This window comes from Taeniopygia guttata, chromosome 4, assembly GCF_048771995.1.
Source record: "Taeniopygia guttata chromosome 4, bTaeGut7.mat, whole genome shotgun sequence".
NCBI lineage: Eukaryota > Metazoa > Chordata > Aves > Passeriformes > Estrildidae > Taeniopygia > Taeniopygia guttata.
In genome coordinates this window covers 54718064-54734703 of record NC_133028.1, presented here as the reverse complement: position 1 = coordinate 54734703, position 16640 = coordinate 54718064, and the positions used below count along the sequence as shown (strand labels likewise).

Below are 16640 nucleotides of genomic sequence, written 5' to 3'. Positions count from 1 at the left end.
AGAAGAGAATACTAAGCAAGAGCAGGATGAAAAATGCTCTGTATGCAGATTTTACACATAGGACGTAGAATTACGATTTTCTGACTGTTTTCATTGCAATTCCTCAATCAAGTGGTACCTTTTCCCTGTTTTATTCCTCCATATAGTCATATTTGCAAACAGTGACTGGAGCTGGAGCTGAGGAAACTCAGCACTGTCAAAAGTACTGCTTCCTATGAGAAATGCAATCATAATCCTGCTATTTTTGGTTCAGTTGTTGCTATCTGTCAGGTCCCATGAAACAAGCCATGAAAGGTGGGGGGCAAGGCTTTGTGCTTCAGCTCAGCATTGCTCAAGTCTCCATAGCTGTTGATGTCTTTAACTGTGCTCTAACCTTCATACACAAAGAAGTGTGGGGCCAACTGGGCTGTGAAGGAGAGGGCCCCAGGGTGGGCACAAGTCAGCCCTTTCCTCCTTTTATGAATTGCAGGGCACACAAAAAGTGGTCCATCTTCATAAGTCAGAAACTTCTCTGACATACTGCTGCTTTTTGGGGAGCAAATAGCTGTTCTGGCTGATACACAGAGGGAAGGAGGCCACTAATATGAGCTCTAGGCTGCCTCCTGATGGATTCAGGCAAAAGAGAAATAGCTCCTCCCTGCGTTCCCCTGTGCACCTCAGCAAGAAATCCCATCCTTGTAGTGAAGGTAAATGTCACTAAAACTCTATGTATATCTGCAGCTGCTCATCAGTCTGGAGCAATGCAAGTTAAAGAAGTCTTTTCCTGCCAGGAAGAGAAAAGGTGGTATAAAGGAGATAGCAGGAAGGGAGAGAAAGGGAGGATAAATGAATATTGAAAAGTATTTTTAAGGCTGTATCCAGAGGCATTTAGGAGTAGTCCTTCTCTGGTCTCAATATCAGACTATGCTTCCCCTCTTTGAACTTTCATGGAATTTTCTGTCTCTTCCATTGGCTAATTTTCTCTTTGTAGGCTGTCACTTCCTCACGGTAAAGCAAGACCCAGTGCAGGATCTGTGCCGTCACAATTACAGTCAGTCATAGTAAGGCTCTTAAAGAAACGGGGCCAGGATGTGTGGGAGAGGTGATGCCTCAAAACATAAGCTGAGTTTATGGTAACAAAGGGAAATTAAAATTATGCTGACCCTGGTGATAAGTTTGCCTGCATTTTCAGTGCATGCACCACACGTTTTATTTGTCACAGAAGAATTGCCGAAGGCTCTGTGCAATGCAAATAAGCATTGTGAGAGTATTGTCAGACCCAGACTTTCAACATCCTGTAACATTCACAGAAAGCAAAAAAAAAAAAACAAACCAGAAAATCAAGATTTGATTAAAAGTTATGCAAATTTCAAATCAAATATGTTGAATTATGTTTATTTACCACTGCTTTACTGAGCCTCTGAGCTGTATTTGGGTCCTATTTTTAAGCTTCTCTCTGCAAGGAGAAATTTACTTGAAAAGAAATCTGAAATTTTTATTATTGCGAGGATCTGTCACATATTGAGTTTTGCAATGAAATCATAACTGTTGGAAATACTGTGAAGAGTACTTGCTTATGCATTATTTTTCCTCTATAAAGATGTGCTATCAACTAAAGCATTTGAGAAAGACTGGGTATATTATGTAGGTATAATAATTTTTTAAGAAAGATCTGAACACCTCCCCAAAATTTTTTAGAAGATTGTTGCAATGATTGCTGTACACAGTGATGACATACGACTGTTCCAGGTGGTCAGAAGTTCATGGTGCAGTGCAGCTTGTGTGAAGAGCTGCATAGCTTTTCCCAATACTTGCAGGGTTATTTTTGCCCTGATGGGTTTAGAGTGGAGGGACCGACATGCTTCTTCCCAGCTGTGATCTGCTTTAGCAGGTGGTGCTTAAGCAGTGAGAGTACCAAGTTTTTTGTAATCAGTTTTCAGAAAGCCCGTTGATGTGGGGTGGTAATGCAATACAAACATTTGCATATTTTACCACATCCTCACATGATACTCTGCACCTTTTGAAATTTTGCATGTGTTATCATATATTTGCACACATGCGGGGACCTTGTGAATGGTGTACTTTCCTCTTAAATCTGTGATGAATTATATTGCCAAGGATAACCAGCAGGCACTTAAAGAAAGTCTGGAACATTCAGTAGCTGTGATATTCAGATGTACAATTCAGTACATTCTTTCTAAGCTTCTAGACCAATATTTCAAGACTCTTAACTTTTTTCTCTCTGTTCCTTCCCCTCATCCTTCCATGTGTAGTCATAAGATGTGTGAATGGCTTCACTGTTAGTATAATTATAATTTTCTGCTGAAATTACTTTGATTCTGGATTGAATGGGAAAACCAAAAAGCAGCTGATAGCTCAAGTTCCTCTTTTGACCTCTGGAACAGCCAAAAGCCTCTATTTCACCTACACAGGGAAAAAAAAAAAAAACAAACCCTGAGAACTATTATAGTCAGCTGATCTGTATTTGGGTGTGCTTTCATCAAAGGCTTGATTAATCTGAAATGAATTAACTCAGTTAACACTTGAGAGTTATTTTGCAGCAAATCCCTCAGAACATCTAAAGAGCTCTTTGTCACTTTGAATTATAGCCTAAACAGGTGGTTGATGAGCCTGGTTTGAGCTGAGAGTGGCTCCTTCCTGCCCTGGCTGCTCTCCTCAGGGAAGTGTAATAGCACTGCAGTGATACCCAAGAATCCAGGATAAACACAAACTTATTAGACCTTATTGTCATTGTTCTGTGTTTTTAAGGTTTTTTAAATTATTTTCCAGAGTGCTACATCAGGTATAAGGGAGGGAATAACAAGCAGAATGGTCTTGGGTTCTCAAGCAGTACGGATGAAATAAATATTAATGGCAGTTAAGTGCAATAGAGGTGCAAGTGCTCGTTTTAAATCTTTCTTGGAAGAAGTGACTTAGAAATACCATGTCATTTTGCACATACTGGGTGAGAGGGTTGAGTCATTTCCTTCAGAGTCCTCAACCTCAGCAGAGGTGTGAGAGCAGAGTCTGCAGTACAAGAAGAGAACATGTAAATGTGAGCAGTTTGAAGCCACAAGCTGGTGTGTCCTGTCACCCTCAGAAGGCTCCCTGACTCTCACAGTGCTTCCTCGCATCTGGCAAACTTAAAATTTGAAATGAAGAGCTAAATCCGTGGACAACTCTACTTATTTTGAGGAACAAAAGTGTTTTTTTCACAACTCGGTGAGAACTCTGACTTCATAAGTACTTGTGGTATAGGATGAACATTCTCCTGGGCTGAAAGCAGATAGAGATAAAAGTTTACAGGCGATTCAGTTTGTCTCAGAAACATGTTCCTGGCTCTTAAAAATGTACATAGAAAAATCTGCCTATCAATGACCATGTAGCAGTAACTTCAGTGAGTGGCTGTGAGTGAAAGTGCACGTGGAAATGCCAGGAGTGCAGCTTGCTCCTGCCCTGCTCCTGTGTTATACAGTTAGTAATGTCTGTGTGACCTTTTATGTGGCAAGTTGTGTTGCTGCCTCCACAAAGTGACCAGGGAGCCACATCCTGAGTACTTGACAGGGAAAATGAGTTGAAATAGGATAAAGGTGGAAAGAGATTGGAGGAGCAGAACCTTTCCTTTTTAGCAATTTTGCAAAAAATAAACATAACAAAGTTATGTTTATTGTTGTTTTGCAAACAACTTATGGCCAAATGTATTGCAGAAATTCTTTAGCCATTCATAATGGGAGTGGGAATACAGCTCATTCTCTTACTTAAAGAAATTTTCTAACATTAAATTGCAATTAATTTAATTTTGCAGATATTGCATGTTTTTTGTTTTTTTTTTTTTTCTTGCTGGGTTATTTTCCCTCTCTTAACAAAACTCTGAGTATGTTGCCTGAAATAATCTCAAGTAGCAGATGCTGAGAATGGGGAATTACACTCATGGTTTCAGCTTGGACCATCAGCTTCAAGGAGTTTAATTACTTCCAAAATTTTCCCCTTGTAAATAGTGAATTTAATCAATATTTGTTTGAAACATCACACTTATTTCCTACATAGTAGGTGACTTTTGCCAAAGGAGGAGAATAAGTGCTGGAATCTTTTCTATTAAGAACTATAAAACAAGCCTTGTATCCTTGATTTGTTTAACCTAGTTTTGCTGTGCACATTTTCAGGGGTGGGGAGGAAATTGCTGCAAGTAAAACTGGGTAAGAAAACCCCAGCATTCCTATCTGGCTTTTGCTAATGGGCCCCTTTGTAAGACACTCTCTCTTCTCCCCTGCCTAGAAAATGCTGGATACCTGAAGCAGCTTTTGCCCTGTGAGAAGGGTAGGGAACAGCTTTGTGCAGGTTCAAATGCTTGTGTTTGGAAGAAGGCAGTAATTAAATGGAGTTCTGACAGGTTTGACTTCACTGCTCTGAATTCAGCTTTGAATTCGGCCTATCTGTTCACTCACCACATGAACCGGTTTCCTTTTCTTTTTCACCCTCCCTGTAGACTGTCGACAGATGAGCTCAGAAAATGCTCCATGTGCTGCTTGACATCAGCTGCTGAAGAACAGACTTGGGTAGATGTTGAGTTTGTCAGTGTATCTATAATGCTCTTTTATGAACAACACCTTGATGAATACTTCACTGTTCATCTATTCACTATGAGGCCTTAGTTGCCTTTATTTAGCTTTCTTCTATTCTGCCAGTAGCACTTTGAGCTGGATTTTTGGGAACTGCCAGCATGCAGTTCTGGTTTGGGTAATGCAGCAGATCAGACAGTGAAGGCGTCACGGGCAGCACTTTGGGCATAAAGGTCAGTGAGCAGAAGAACTTTCTCTTAAATCAATCCAGGCAGCATCATCTTTGTGGTTAAAGTCCAAACCCCTCAAGTCAAGCCCTTAAATTTTTCACTGGGATAGCGTATCCATTTCTTGCATTAATAAATGTAATGTTCTGCTTTACAGCTCACAGATAGTGAACTGTTTTCTCTAGTTTCTCTCCTTGGCTGTACTTTACTTGGAGGTAATCCAATAATGAAGTGAGTTTTGTTTTGCAGGCCTCTTTCTGCTGCTTGTGGGAGTTGAGTGACCATTAAGAAGAAAAAGGGTTGTTCCGCTCATTTCCTATGTAGCTGTTTTTCTGCAGATACTCAGTTCTCAAACACACTGTGATTATTTGATTACGTGAAATACAAACCCACCCAGAATTTTGCAGCATTCCAACATACTTGGTTAATCTAGTGGTGCCCTGTGTTGTTAAACACAGCTGGCATATCTCCAGACACATTGTGTATTTGGTTATATTTGTGTGTGAGCTTGAGTTGAAGGCTTTGCAGAAGCAAGTTTAAGGACAGGGTTGTGCCAGCCAGGGTGTGCAGACACCACCTGACGGGCCACAGCTCTGGAGTGTTCTCCTCTGGCAGTAAGGATGGTAGAGCAGAGAATATTTGGTCAGATTTACAGCTGGAGTAAATGGTGCATAATGACAAGCTAGTCCTGTTGTCTCTTTTGCACAGGAGCTTTGTGACTCAATAATGTACTTTCCAGGAGGATGAAATGTTTATTTGTGGCTCTGGTGGTTCCAAGACATTAGTTCTCAAAAATTAGTGTTTGGACTTTGTAGAGGGTGTGTGAATGCTTTGCTCATTCAGCCTGTGAATGAGCATGATAGGAGATGATAGGAAAAAAGATGATAGGAAAAAAAATGTGAGATGATAGGAAAAAAAAAATCCTAGAATCCTATCATGCAGGAATATGTAGACAGACAAAAAAAAAAATTAAAGGGCTCTGTGTAAGTATTTTGCTGACAATTATCTCTTCTCTGGAATAGAGAGCCTAATTAGTTTGTGGCTTCTTCAGATATACCCAAAACCCTTTTATTGAGCCTTAATGTTATCTCTTTTTAACAGGCTTAGATTATTCAGAACTGATTCAGTTTAAACAAATAAAAATTGAAAACAAACCTTCGCTCTTTCACTGCCTGACTGAGCTTTTGCTTCAGGGAAGTGTACCTGTGCTTGGATAGCTTTCACCCATCTTTTATATGAGTGAAAAATTTTGTAGCTCAAAAAGCTTCTCACTTTTGAAACTTTATAGAAGATACTATAGAAAAAGCATGCATAAATAATGGCAGTACTGTAGTTTGATGTGTACTGGTGGCCTACTAAAATATAAATGGAAAACTTGATCACTGTTTAGAATGTACAATTTAAAATACTCATGAGGCTCTTCCCTATTTGAAAAGCAGACTTTTAATATTATCAATGATTATTTTGATTAGTCCCAGCTCGAGCAAAGTTTTAATTTCAAGGATGATCACAAAGAAGCCACTTGACTGCAGATTGACCTTGGAATTTTTAGTAGCCCCACATACAGACATGAGAAAAGAATTATGGAAACTAAATGCTACATTTGAGTGAACAAATTGCAGGGACAGAATGGGGAGGAGAATCAAGAGAGAAAATAAAATCTTGGCAGTACAAGATACATTTATTTAAAAAAATGCAACTTCTTTATAGACTTTGGTTCTGAACAATATGGGGTTTTATTTAGTTGATCAGTAAAGATAGAAAGCAAAACAAAGGCTACTTTGTCATGCCAGACTTTCAGAAATATACCCACATCACAATGGCATGCAGCACAGTTTTTTCATACAGCTTTTTTGGCTCAGACTTGGTTTTGGGTAAGAACAAAAGTTGGCAAAAACAGCTTCTATGCTCAGAGAAGAATAACTTCTGTTGATCAGAGATTTTTTGAGGGATTTTTAATTAGACCAGTACTGTGAAGACTGCGGAGTCTAAGGAGTTCAAGACAGATATGTAAAGTACTTTTCAATTCCTCATATTTCCTCCTCACTTCCAAGTCAGTGGGGAGCTAAGTTTCAAACTGCTGCCGCAGTTTAACTCTGTATAGTTGTTTTTTTCCTGCCAAGTTTGAGACACCGTGGCCATCTAGCCCCTTCTGGAGAGATTAAAATGATGGAAAGCTGGAATACGTTCTCCGGTTAAATGAGCAAATGTTTCTATTCAAGCATGGATTCAGATTTCCCCGTGCTTTCCTGTGAGCATGTGGGATGGACAACACCATTATTTTTAATTCCACAATAAATAACTGCAGAGCTCGGGTAGCTGTGAGTAGCTGGCAGTGACTAGAAAGTAGCTGGTTACAGGATAAGGGTAACTTCGGGCTCTACTTGGTTCAAAGCCTGGTCCAGATGCAGTGATTAAGAGCCATACAGGTCGCCTCAAACAAAGAGAGGTTTTCTGGCATATCATCAGTGGAAATACTCCCAAGCTACGTTAGTAATCCCGCTGCCTGGCCTGGTATCTTGCCATTAGCATCCACATCACAGGCATGACAGAAATGCAAAAGGGAGGGAAAAGTCTCAGCTTTTTTGTTCAAAACTGCTGTCTGGGGCCCTCTTTTGAGAGAGGAAGGAGAGCACTGGTTATTCACCAGTTTGGTGACTGGTTCTCTGCACAGACATAAGTTTTAATTCCTATTTTATGTAGGAATGTGCATTCATCTGAAGGGCCAGAGAGTGGGGAAGGCACATTTGCCTTTACAGCTGGCAGCTAAGAAACGCAGCAAGACTTGATTGAAAACACGTATCTTACTGTTTTACTAACTGCAGTTTTTTTTTCCTTTCTCATTTGTAGGTCTCAGACTCTGGATACTGGCTGTGGGATATTTTTTTTATTATTATTATTTTTGATCAGGTTTTTTTCCCCTTTTTGGATGTGAATTGAATGCCAGCAACTGCTCAAGTGTTGGAAGCACGTGCAGGAGGACGCTCACCTTTTTATTTGGACCCTTGTTTGCTGGGATACTTTCAAGCTCTCCTTCACAGTCATGTGGTCATCACAGCTGCTGTTCTTCACAATGCTCTTAACACCGTTTGCCCATGGTGAGTGAGAGGTGGTGTAAATGTGCCTGTGGGAAGGGAAGAGAAGAGAAAATAGCAAAGGTTTTTTTCTATGTCTTTTTCTAATGGTGTGGGTTTTTTTACAGGATGTTGGTTTCTCTCCCTGCTTTCACCTCATGTCTTTGAGATTCCCAGGTTACATTATGACTTAACTACTGAAACTAAGAACTCTGGTGACACATGAAGGCTTCTTTTTCTGAGTTTAGTTGCTACATTAGACAGACTTTTTCTTCCCTTTTCTTGGGGAAAATGGATTTATTACCAATCAAACCAGAGTTAGGGTAATGAGAAATAAAGGCAAATTGTAAAAACACCGTCTGCTCTACCTCCCTTGTTCCTGAAGTGAACTTACGCCCAGTTGTCTCTACCTCCTGCCCTGCAGCAGTACAGGGGCACAGGGAGTGGGAGTTCTGTTCAATTCATCACGTCTTGTTTCTACTGCTCCTTCCTCCTCAGAGGGAGGACCCCTCACATTCTTCCCCTGCTCCAGCGTGGGTTGCGCCCATGGGGTCGCTCATCCTGCCAGCGAACCTGCTCCAGTGGGGGCTTCTCGTGCTACAGAGCCACAGCAGGGCTGCAACTGCTTCACCTCCAAGGGCTGCAGGGGAATCTCAGCTCTGGCATCTGGAGCACCTCCTGCCCCTCTTCCCTTCACTGACCCTGTCTCCAGAGCTGTTTGTCTCACAAAGCAGCAGCTTTGTCCCTTTCTTGGATATGTTATCCCAGAGGCTGTGCCAGAGTCCCTGATGGAACAGCCTTGGCCAGTGATGGGTCTGTCCTGGAGCCAGCTGGCATGGGCTCTGTCACACATAGGGAAAGCTTCAAGCAGCTTCTCACAGAAGCCACCCCTGTAACCAGCCCCTCCCTCCCCAAAACCTGGCCATCCAAATCCAGTACAGAGCTGTAGCAGAAAAATTTGATCTCTTTTATTAGCCAGGAAACTTTTAAGTGAAATGTGACACATGTAATTCTTTGAAATAAGATTTTGAGGCCTGTTGGGTTCTTTTGATATGAGAAACCCAAGTGTATGCTCTAGAAGTAAGCTGCCAGGTTTCACAAGTGCTGAAGGGTTGAAGAGCCCCTATTAGCAGTGGTGGGTACTAAATGCTCCAGGCAGAACTTTGGAAAATCTGTCTGCCTAATTTTTCTGGTGCTTAAATTGAAGGTGAACTCTACCAAGGATCTCATTTTAATTAAAGGCCAGTGGAAGCATGTCTGTAAATGACATGACTCTTGTATGTAAGCTGTGGGCCTCTTCTTTTAAAATATTCATCAGGCTTTTTTGAGCTTTACCAACTGATCCTTTGTGTATGTGCTAAAACACTTTTAGAAGGAAAATTTTATGAGAAATAAGGTGATGAAAAAAAAAAAAGTGATTGACTGAACGTATCTATAGAGCACAACGTCTCTTATGTAACACCTTTGGGGACAAAGGCTATCTGTAGTGTTGTTATTTAAGCAAGACTCTTCCTCACTGATTTGAAAATTAGACTGAGTGTTTAAACTGGGTTGACCAATTAGAATGGAATGAAAGAGCTATTCAGGAAGGTTCTCTCCAATCCTCTCTAGGAAAGTTAAATGCTAAATGTTTTGTAAATTTTTGTATTTAAGTAGTATTAACAGTTAAAGCAATTATTAGTTTAAATATGCCTCTGGCAGTTTTGTTTAAGATTCTCAATGCCACTGTAGCTGGAAAATCCTGCCTGATAGTCCCAGTAAATGAAAATGTCACAAGTATCCTAGCAGTCATATTATACTACAGATGAGCAAATGCCAGAGGTGCAGGAACTACATCTGGAAATATTTCTAGCCTTTATGCTGCTCTCAAGACTAAATGTACAGGGTGTTTGCTGTGGTGGTAAATTTGACCATCACCCATTTACCCAACACCCATATTACCTGAGCAGCTGCAAGTGGAAGTGTGACCGCTATCTTCGAACAAGGGAGGGAGAACACCCTTGGTCTGAGCCAGAGAACTTAATTTGGATTTCCCTGTTCTGATCTGAATGGCCAGGATGCAGCTTCCATCTCAGCACTGTGGCACGCTGTTTAAACACATGCCACAACCTCACCTTCCTTATAAAAATAGCCTAGTTAAGCCCTGCTTTTTTTTTTTTTTTTTTTTTTTTTTAATTTTCTCTTTTAGTAATCCCTTTTCACTGCATGCAGGAAGCATTCAGAATTTATGCTTAACAGGAATCAATCATTTGAGTTACTCTTTCATGATCTGGAATGACTCCTGTCCTGTAGTGCTGTAGTGATTGCTGGAGATATGAACTACTTTTTCAGACTGATCTTGCTACATCTCATTCCCTTTTTGAGTTCCCTGACACAGCCTCTTTATCTGTAGTGGTAGCTGCATTACAGACAGATTTCTTAGACCAGTGATCTCATAAATTGGAGAGGTGGTGGTGGTGTTTTGATGTTTTGGGTTTTTTATTAGGGGCCTTTTTTTTTTTCTTTAGCTGTATCATTTCTTGGAGTAGATTGTGTGTGTTGGGCTGTGAGGACAGGTGTGGAGTCAAAGGGTATATACCTGAGTGGATCTGCAAGATGAAAAGTAATCTTCCAGAATAGTGCCCTGGTACAATGTCATCTTGTTGATAAGCTGTAGAAATCATGAAAGGGGAAAAGGTCATGAGTCCTTGCATTTCCTCAGTGATGATGTTAATCTGTTGTATGCAAAATGCACAGGCACAGCACTGTCTAGTTTTGCTCAGACTGCTTTGAATCATAGCCCAAAAATGAAGCCATGTGAAATACTTAAGATAATAATAGATTTGTGTAGTGGCTGCTTTCTTTACTGTTAGCCTTGACTTGAATGGAAAACAGCTTACAACTCATGCCACAACCTGGAGCAGTGTAGAAGCCCCCCCAAAAGCTATCCCCACTCCTAAGCTACAGCAAAGCCTGTAAATCCATTTGTTGCCTAAAACTAAACCTGTTAGACAAAATCAGAGAATTACACAAGATAGACTGAAATAATACCAAGGAAGAAAATAAAACTATCAGCAATAACAATAAAAGCAGAGTCTTTTTCATCCTTTGTGAGCGCTCTGCTAAGGGGGCAAGACTTTTGCACCCCTGCCTTATTTTTGCCCCTCTTTGTAAGCCTTTCCCAAAGCATCTGAAGGTCTGGACCCTGGGAAAGTTTGCCTTGGTTGGTTTCCCCCCCACGTACACCTGAGCAAACAGATACTCTTTCCCTGTAGCAGGTGGATTTCTAAGAGGCATTTTCTGAAATGAGCAGCTGTTCTCTTCCTCAGCCTTCCTCCCCTTGACTCCAAACAGAGCAGATTTCTCTTCACCCACAAATGAAGGCTGTCAAAAGTTCACTTGAAATGAGATGGACATGACAGGCAGCAGCTCAGTTTTCAAGCCTGGAGAGATGTACACCTGCTCTGTCACATTGCTGTCGTGCTCGTGTGTGGCTCAGAGCTGAGATTTAAGACTTCCAGACTGCTGGACAAAAATAATAATAGAAATAAAGGGATTTAGAGCTGCATGCTGTTAGGAGCAGGGTAGGAAGAATACCACAGTGATCACTGTGGGGTGAAATTTTGCACATTTCCAAACAACTTATTTTAGGCTCTGGAAGAGAGCCGAAGGCCTGTTGTATGGAAAGATCTTTATCATCCCATGGGATTGGTTTATTATTATTTATTTGCAAATTATTTATTAAGGATTGTACTGTGTGTCTAATTATATGATGTGCAACAAAGAATGAGTTAATTGTTGTTACTCTCCTTTTAATAATCCAAAGAGAGACAACCACTTATTTTTCCAATTAAGTAATAATCCAGATCACCCAGTTTCTGTTGGAGATTATTACAAATACAATTAAATCAACAGGTGTGACTGTCTGGGAACCTGTTTCTTCTGCTGCTAAGCTCTTGCCTTATTCTTGTGATACGAGAGTGAGCTGTCAGCATCACAAAATCCTGCTTGGGCAAAATTCTGGGGTTTGGTTCTTCCTGGTCTTGCAGTTGCTTGGGGTTGTTTATATATATTTTAACGCTGTATTTATTAATGGGCTGCACACTCTTCTCTCCTGATGATCCATGGAATGGGTTAGTCTTTGCTGTGATTGCTTAAATTCCTTAATATTTTCCTTGCTATATAATATGATTTTTGGGTTAGAACCACACACTTGGCCAACATTAAGCCAGACTGAAGTCGGAACAAGTTAATAATGAAACCAGAACCTGGCTAAAAATACAGGATAAACAACAGGTATCTGTGTCACGGTTTAAGGCCAGCTAGCAGCTAAGTACTACAGATGCTTGATTACTTCCCTCCAGCCTCATATATCATTGTGATTCTGTATTTTCATACTGAATCCAAAACATAGCGCTGTACCAACTACTAAGAAAAAATGAACTCTATCCCAGCCAAAACCAGGACAATCTGACATTGCAGCTAGGACAGACTAGACAAAAGTTATCCCAGGGGAAAGTTGCAAGTGCAGCAAAGTTTCTCAAATAACTTGGAGATTAGAGCTAAATTTAAGCTAAAATAGGTTGTAGTTCACACAAAGCCTATCAAGTCCTGGTGCCTGGTATTGTTATGAAGCTTAAGGCCTGATACTTGACAGCACCAAACTGACAGGACTACAGATGCTGCTGGCCCAGTTCTAAACTTAAACTGGTTGCCTCCAAGAATTCATTTATGCAGTCTTGTGGCATAGCTGTGAAGTGACCTTCCTGCATTTAGGGACAGATGCCTTTTTGTCTCTCCATATGAGAATTAGTTTGAGATGGGGCTGAACTAATTTGTCATTCTCAGAGTAGCAAATGAAATTTGAAGTTCTTTCAAGTCACTGCAGCTGCAAGGAAGTGAGCCTCGTCTGCTGTCCTGTTCCTGCCCTCTGAGCTTCTGCTCCATCTCTGCAATGCTTCTGGGAGACAGCCGTGGTGAGGGCTGCATCCTTGTGAAAAGATGGCACTCCAAGGTCAGGCTGATCTCTCCAGGCATTAGCAGGTCCAGATGCCGAGCCAGTTTCTGTGGGAACAGTGGAAATACTTACTACTGAACAGCACTGGTAGTTGCCTGGTGACAATGATTCTGTTAAAGCAAGCATCATTATCTATCTTGGGGGAATATACAATGCTAGCAGGCTGGTCTTTGGTGATGGAGTGCTGTTTAATGTGAGCTGAACATTTGCCTCACTACTATTTTAATACGGTGAAAATACTGTCACTGCTTAAAATACATACTGTGTTTCTTTTATACTTGTACCAGTGTTATGTTAGCTAGTGAATGGTGGATAATTGCCTTTTACTACAATACTCTTTATACAGTCACAATGAAATACAAGATACATGTTTTATTAGTTGTGAAATAGCCAAGTTGACTTCGAGGCTTCTGCCTAACTTCAGTATTTTAAAGATTAATCATCCTTGAAATATTTATAATGTTTGCTAGTCGTGGCAATTTGTATTACCTGCAGCCATGCCACCTTTTCCATAGTGAAACAAGTGATGGAGCAAGGCTTTTCCTGATAAACGGGGGTGGCTGTTCTCTGTATAAACTGCAGCACTTTCATTAGCAGCATTACACTAAAATTGAGAATATTAAGTTCCCCATCTGATGACAGATCAACCTATAAATTGATAGAGGATGAAATTCAACCTTTTTAACACCATCCACTATTTAATTCTTGTTTAAGCCATTACGCAGTGCAGAGGTCTGTGTGTGGGCCCACTTCTTTTATATCTAAATTTCACACAGAATAAGGAGGGAGATTTGAAGTGGATTTTCTTGTAATGTGGGGTTTTTTCTTCAGTTTTTGGCAAGTGTGTCTGCTCAAAGAATTTTCCTGCTATAGGGAGGAAACAAGACCTTTTCCTCCCAGGGTTCCATATCAGGACTAGGGCTATTTAATGTCTTCATCGGTGTCATGGACAAAGGGATTGACTTTTTGCATCCTCAGCAAGTTTTTTGTTGACACCAAGGTGTGTCATGCATTGACATGCCTGAAGGATGGAATGCCATCCTGAGGGATCTGAAGAAACCTGAGAGAAGGGGCCACAGGAAGGTTGTGATGTTCCACAAAGCCAAAGAGTGGGGATGTTGAGACTCTGGAACATGTTGTCCAGAGAAGCTGTTTATCCCATCCTTGGAAGTGTTCAAAACCCAGGCTGGGTGGGTCTCTCAGCACCCTAGTTGAGTGGGAGGTGTCCCTGCCCATGGCAGAGAGGTTGGAACTGGATGATCCTAAATGTTTGATGGTTTTTAATGTGTATGGCAGCAGTGCATGTGGGTTTCTTTCTGAACTGCAGCAACAGAAAATGTGTTTGCTCTCACAGCAGCAGGAGGGGGTAAGCTGTGTTACCTTTCAGGACTGAAATATCTGATGCTTCTGTCATTTGTAACAATTTCCCGACAAGACTGATTTCTGTTCTCTAGTGGCCAACTCTGAGCTCTGATTTTTTCAAGTGTTAGCTAAGCCATAAGATGTGACAGCATGTAAATTACGGTGCAGTAATTCCCACCCAGCACATTCAGACACAAAAATGAAGGCCAAATGGCCTCTGTGCAGTCAAGTGTGAATTACTGCACCATAATTTAATTCCTATTATATTTTACTGTGATTGTAAAAATGTTTTTATTAGTGAAATTCTTTAAGAAAAATCAGTTAAAAAAAAAAAAACAGAATTGAAAAGTGCAAAGCTGAGCTTCTCACAAAGAGGTGTAAATAACTTTATGCAATAAGGAGTTTTGTTAAATCTGGAAAAAATTGTATTTGTGTAGTTAATCACCCTAGGTAATGAATAGGTGTCATAGTGCAGACATCTGTCTAAAAAAGCTGACCTAACTCTAAGTATTCATTTTGTATCAGCTGCCAGGCAGTTGCTAAGTAAGATGATTAGGCTTCTTGATTTCTGACCTAGTCTTGATTTGCTCTGGAAACCTTAGCTTGCAGCCAGTCTCTTGAGCCTTCCAATATTCTCCCAGTTCAGGCTATGCAACTGTAATGTCTGGTGCATTTGGGTTTTGGTTATTTTGAGCAAGTGCTCAAAATAGACTCAAAATACTCAAAAAAATAGACAAGGTGGTTTGGTGGCAGCAGTTTGGAGAAGCATCAGAAAGGGATCAGGCTGATGTGTTAGGGGAAAAAATAAGCCAACCTGCCAACCTGAAAACAGCTTGGGTGGTACTGGAGTGGAAAAACAAAAGGGCCATGAATGTCTTAAAAGTCTTTCTTAATTTTCCTTTTCCTTTGTCTTTCTACAAACCTTTAGCATTTTATTTTTTTTTTTTTTTTTTATTGAAGAAAAGTCAAACCTCATGCAGTTAAGGGGGCTTAAGGTTACCAGGCTAAAACCTTCTTCCCAATAAATTTTTTTGAAAGAATTAAGAGAAGCCATGTGCTTGAAATGACAGAATCTCTGGGGTATTGCCTGGCTTTCTCTTGGAATTCAGGAGGATGTTGAAATTGTCCAACCATGCTGATCCAGGTCTGTCTCTTTTGTAATAGTTCCTGGCTAGCAAGTACTGTTAGATAGCCCTATTCTTCACTAGTTCTTGTCATAGCTAAGCAAAAAATAAATATGGGATTGCTATTAAAAGTGGGTGCTTTTAAGGCAGTCACTCCCTAAATAAGTTTTACTTAAGTTATCAGAAACTTACAACTCATCAGGATATTGATGGGGCCAGAGCTGTTTCACTTCTGATGGATACGGGTATTAAGATTAGCATCCCAATGAAAAACCACAGTGGTTTTCCATGTAAGTGATGCAATTACTGTGGTTTGGCATTAGATGCAAATGCTTATAAAAAACAAACGAAAAAAAGAAAAAAAGCAAAAAAGCTTGCCTGACTTCCAATTGATCTCTCTATACATCCTTTTGGAGTTAATAGTCCTAAGCAACCAAGACTGAAAAACAGTATGGCAAAGCTGACTAATATGGGTACAGGCATCCCATAGCCAATACCCAAAGGTGCCATGGACCATCAGGAATATTTTCATATCTGCAGCTTTCTACACATGAAAGGACACTTTGTCCTGGGTCTTCCTGGACATGTAAGATACTCCAAAAGGACTGTTTTTTGGGACAAGTGGAGGTCGAATGAGTCTGGTGCAGTACAGAAAGAGCAGCAGAAGTGAGCAGCTTCTCTTTCTGTATCCTCATGAATAGGGGAGATAACTGCCCACCCATTCCCTATTTGTTTTCACCTATTGCATCCTTACCTTAATTTGGCTAATTGCTGATTCCTGTCTACTTTGTTAAGGCTAAGCTTTGAGATAAAGCTTGTTTTCCTAAAAACAACAGGAAGCTCCCAGTGGTTGGAGAGATCCTGACATTCTGGACTGCCTGTGCATCCATTCCCCCAATGAATAGAGAACTGCAGGACCAAAGGACCTCTTTACAGACAAAGCAGCTGCCTAATGCTAGGGCAGAGACATCCTTTCCAGCATTGCAGGTGGAAGCCATGGCCAGGTTTTGTAAGTGCAAAAGCTTGCTGTGCCTATCTTTTTCATGCAACTGGAACACCTCTTTTCTGGATGTGAAGATTTGTAGGATTGCCCACAAATGGGTTATTATTTCTCTTTTTCTAATAACATCAGCTAAGCTTAAACCATTGGAGCTGGATAGAAAAAAAACTACTTCTGAGAGTTTTCTGGTCCTAGTTGTCTCATACATTAAAGCTAGGCATGTTGGAGTACGCTAAGCTAAAATGAGAAAAGAGCAACAGTGAGGGGATGAATTATGGCCACCTTCACTCTTGTACCTCCTCCTCAGCTGTTGCCAACC

General features: G+C 40.6%; 1 protein-coding gene across 30 annotated transcripts in view; it reads left to right on the top strand.

The window, feature by feature from the left end:
* ADGRL3 (adhesion G protein-coupled receptor L3) overlaps positions 1-16640 on the top strand; it is a 490266-nt gene that overhangs the window by 165580 nt on the left and 308046 nt on the right. For all 30 annotated transcript variants that reach the window (XR_012055755.1, XR_005980340.2, XM_030271767.4 and 27 more), the window contains one exon: positions 7616-7863. Coding sequence is in view for 28 of the 30 variants with exons in the window: in XM_030271767.4 (XP_030127627.4) it covers positions 7809-7863 (55 nt within the window). In the remaining 2 variants the exon portion in view is untranslated. The remainder of the gene's footprint in view (positions 1-7615; positions 7864-16640) is intronic.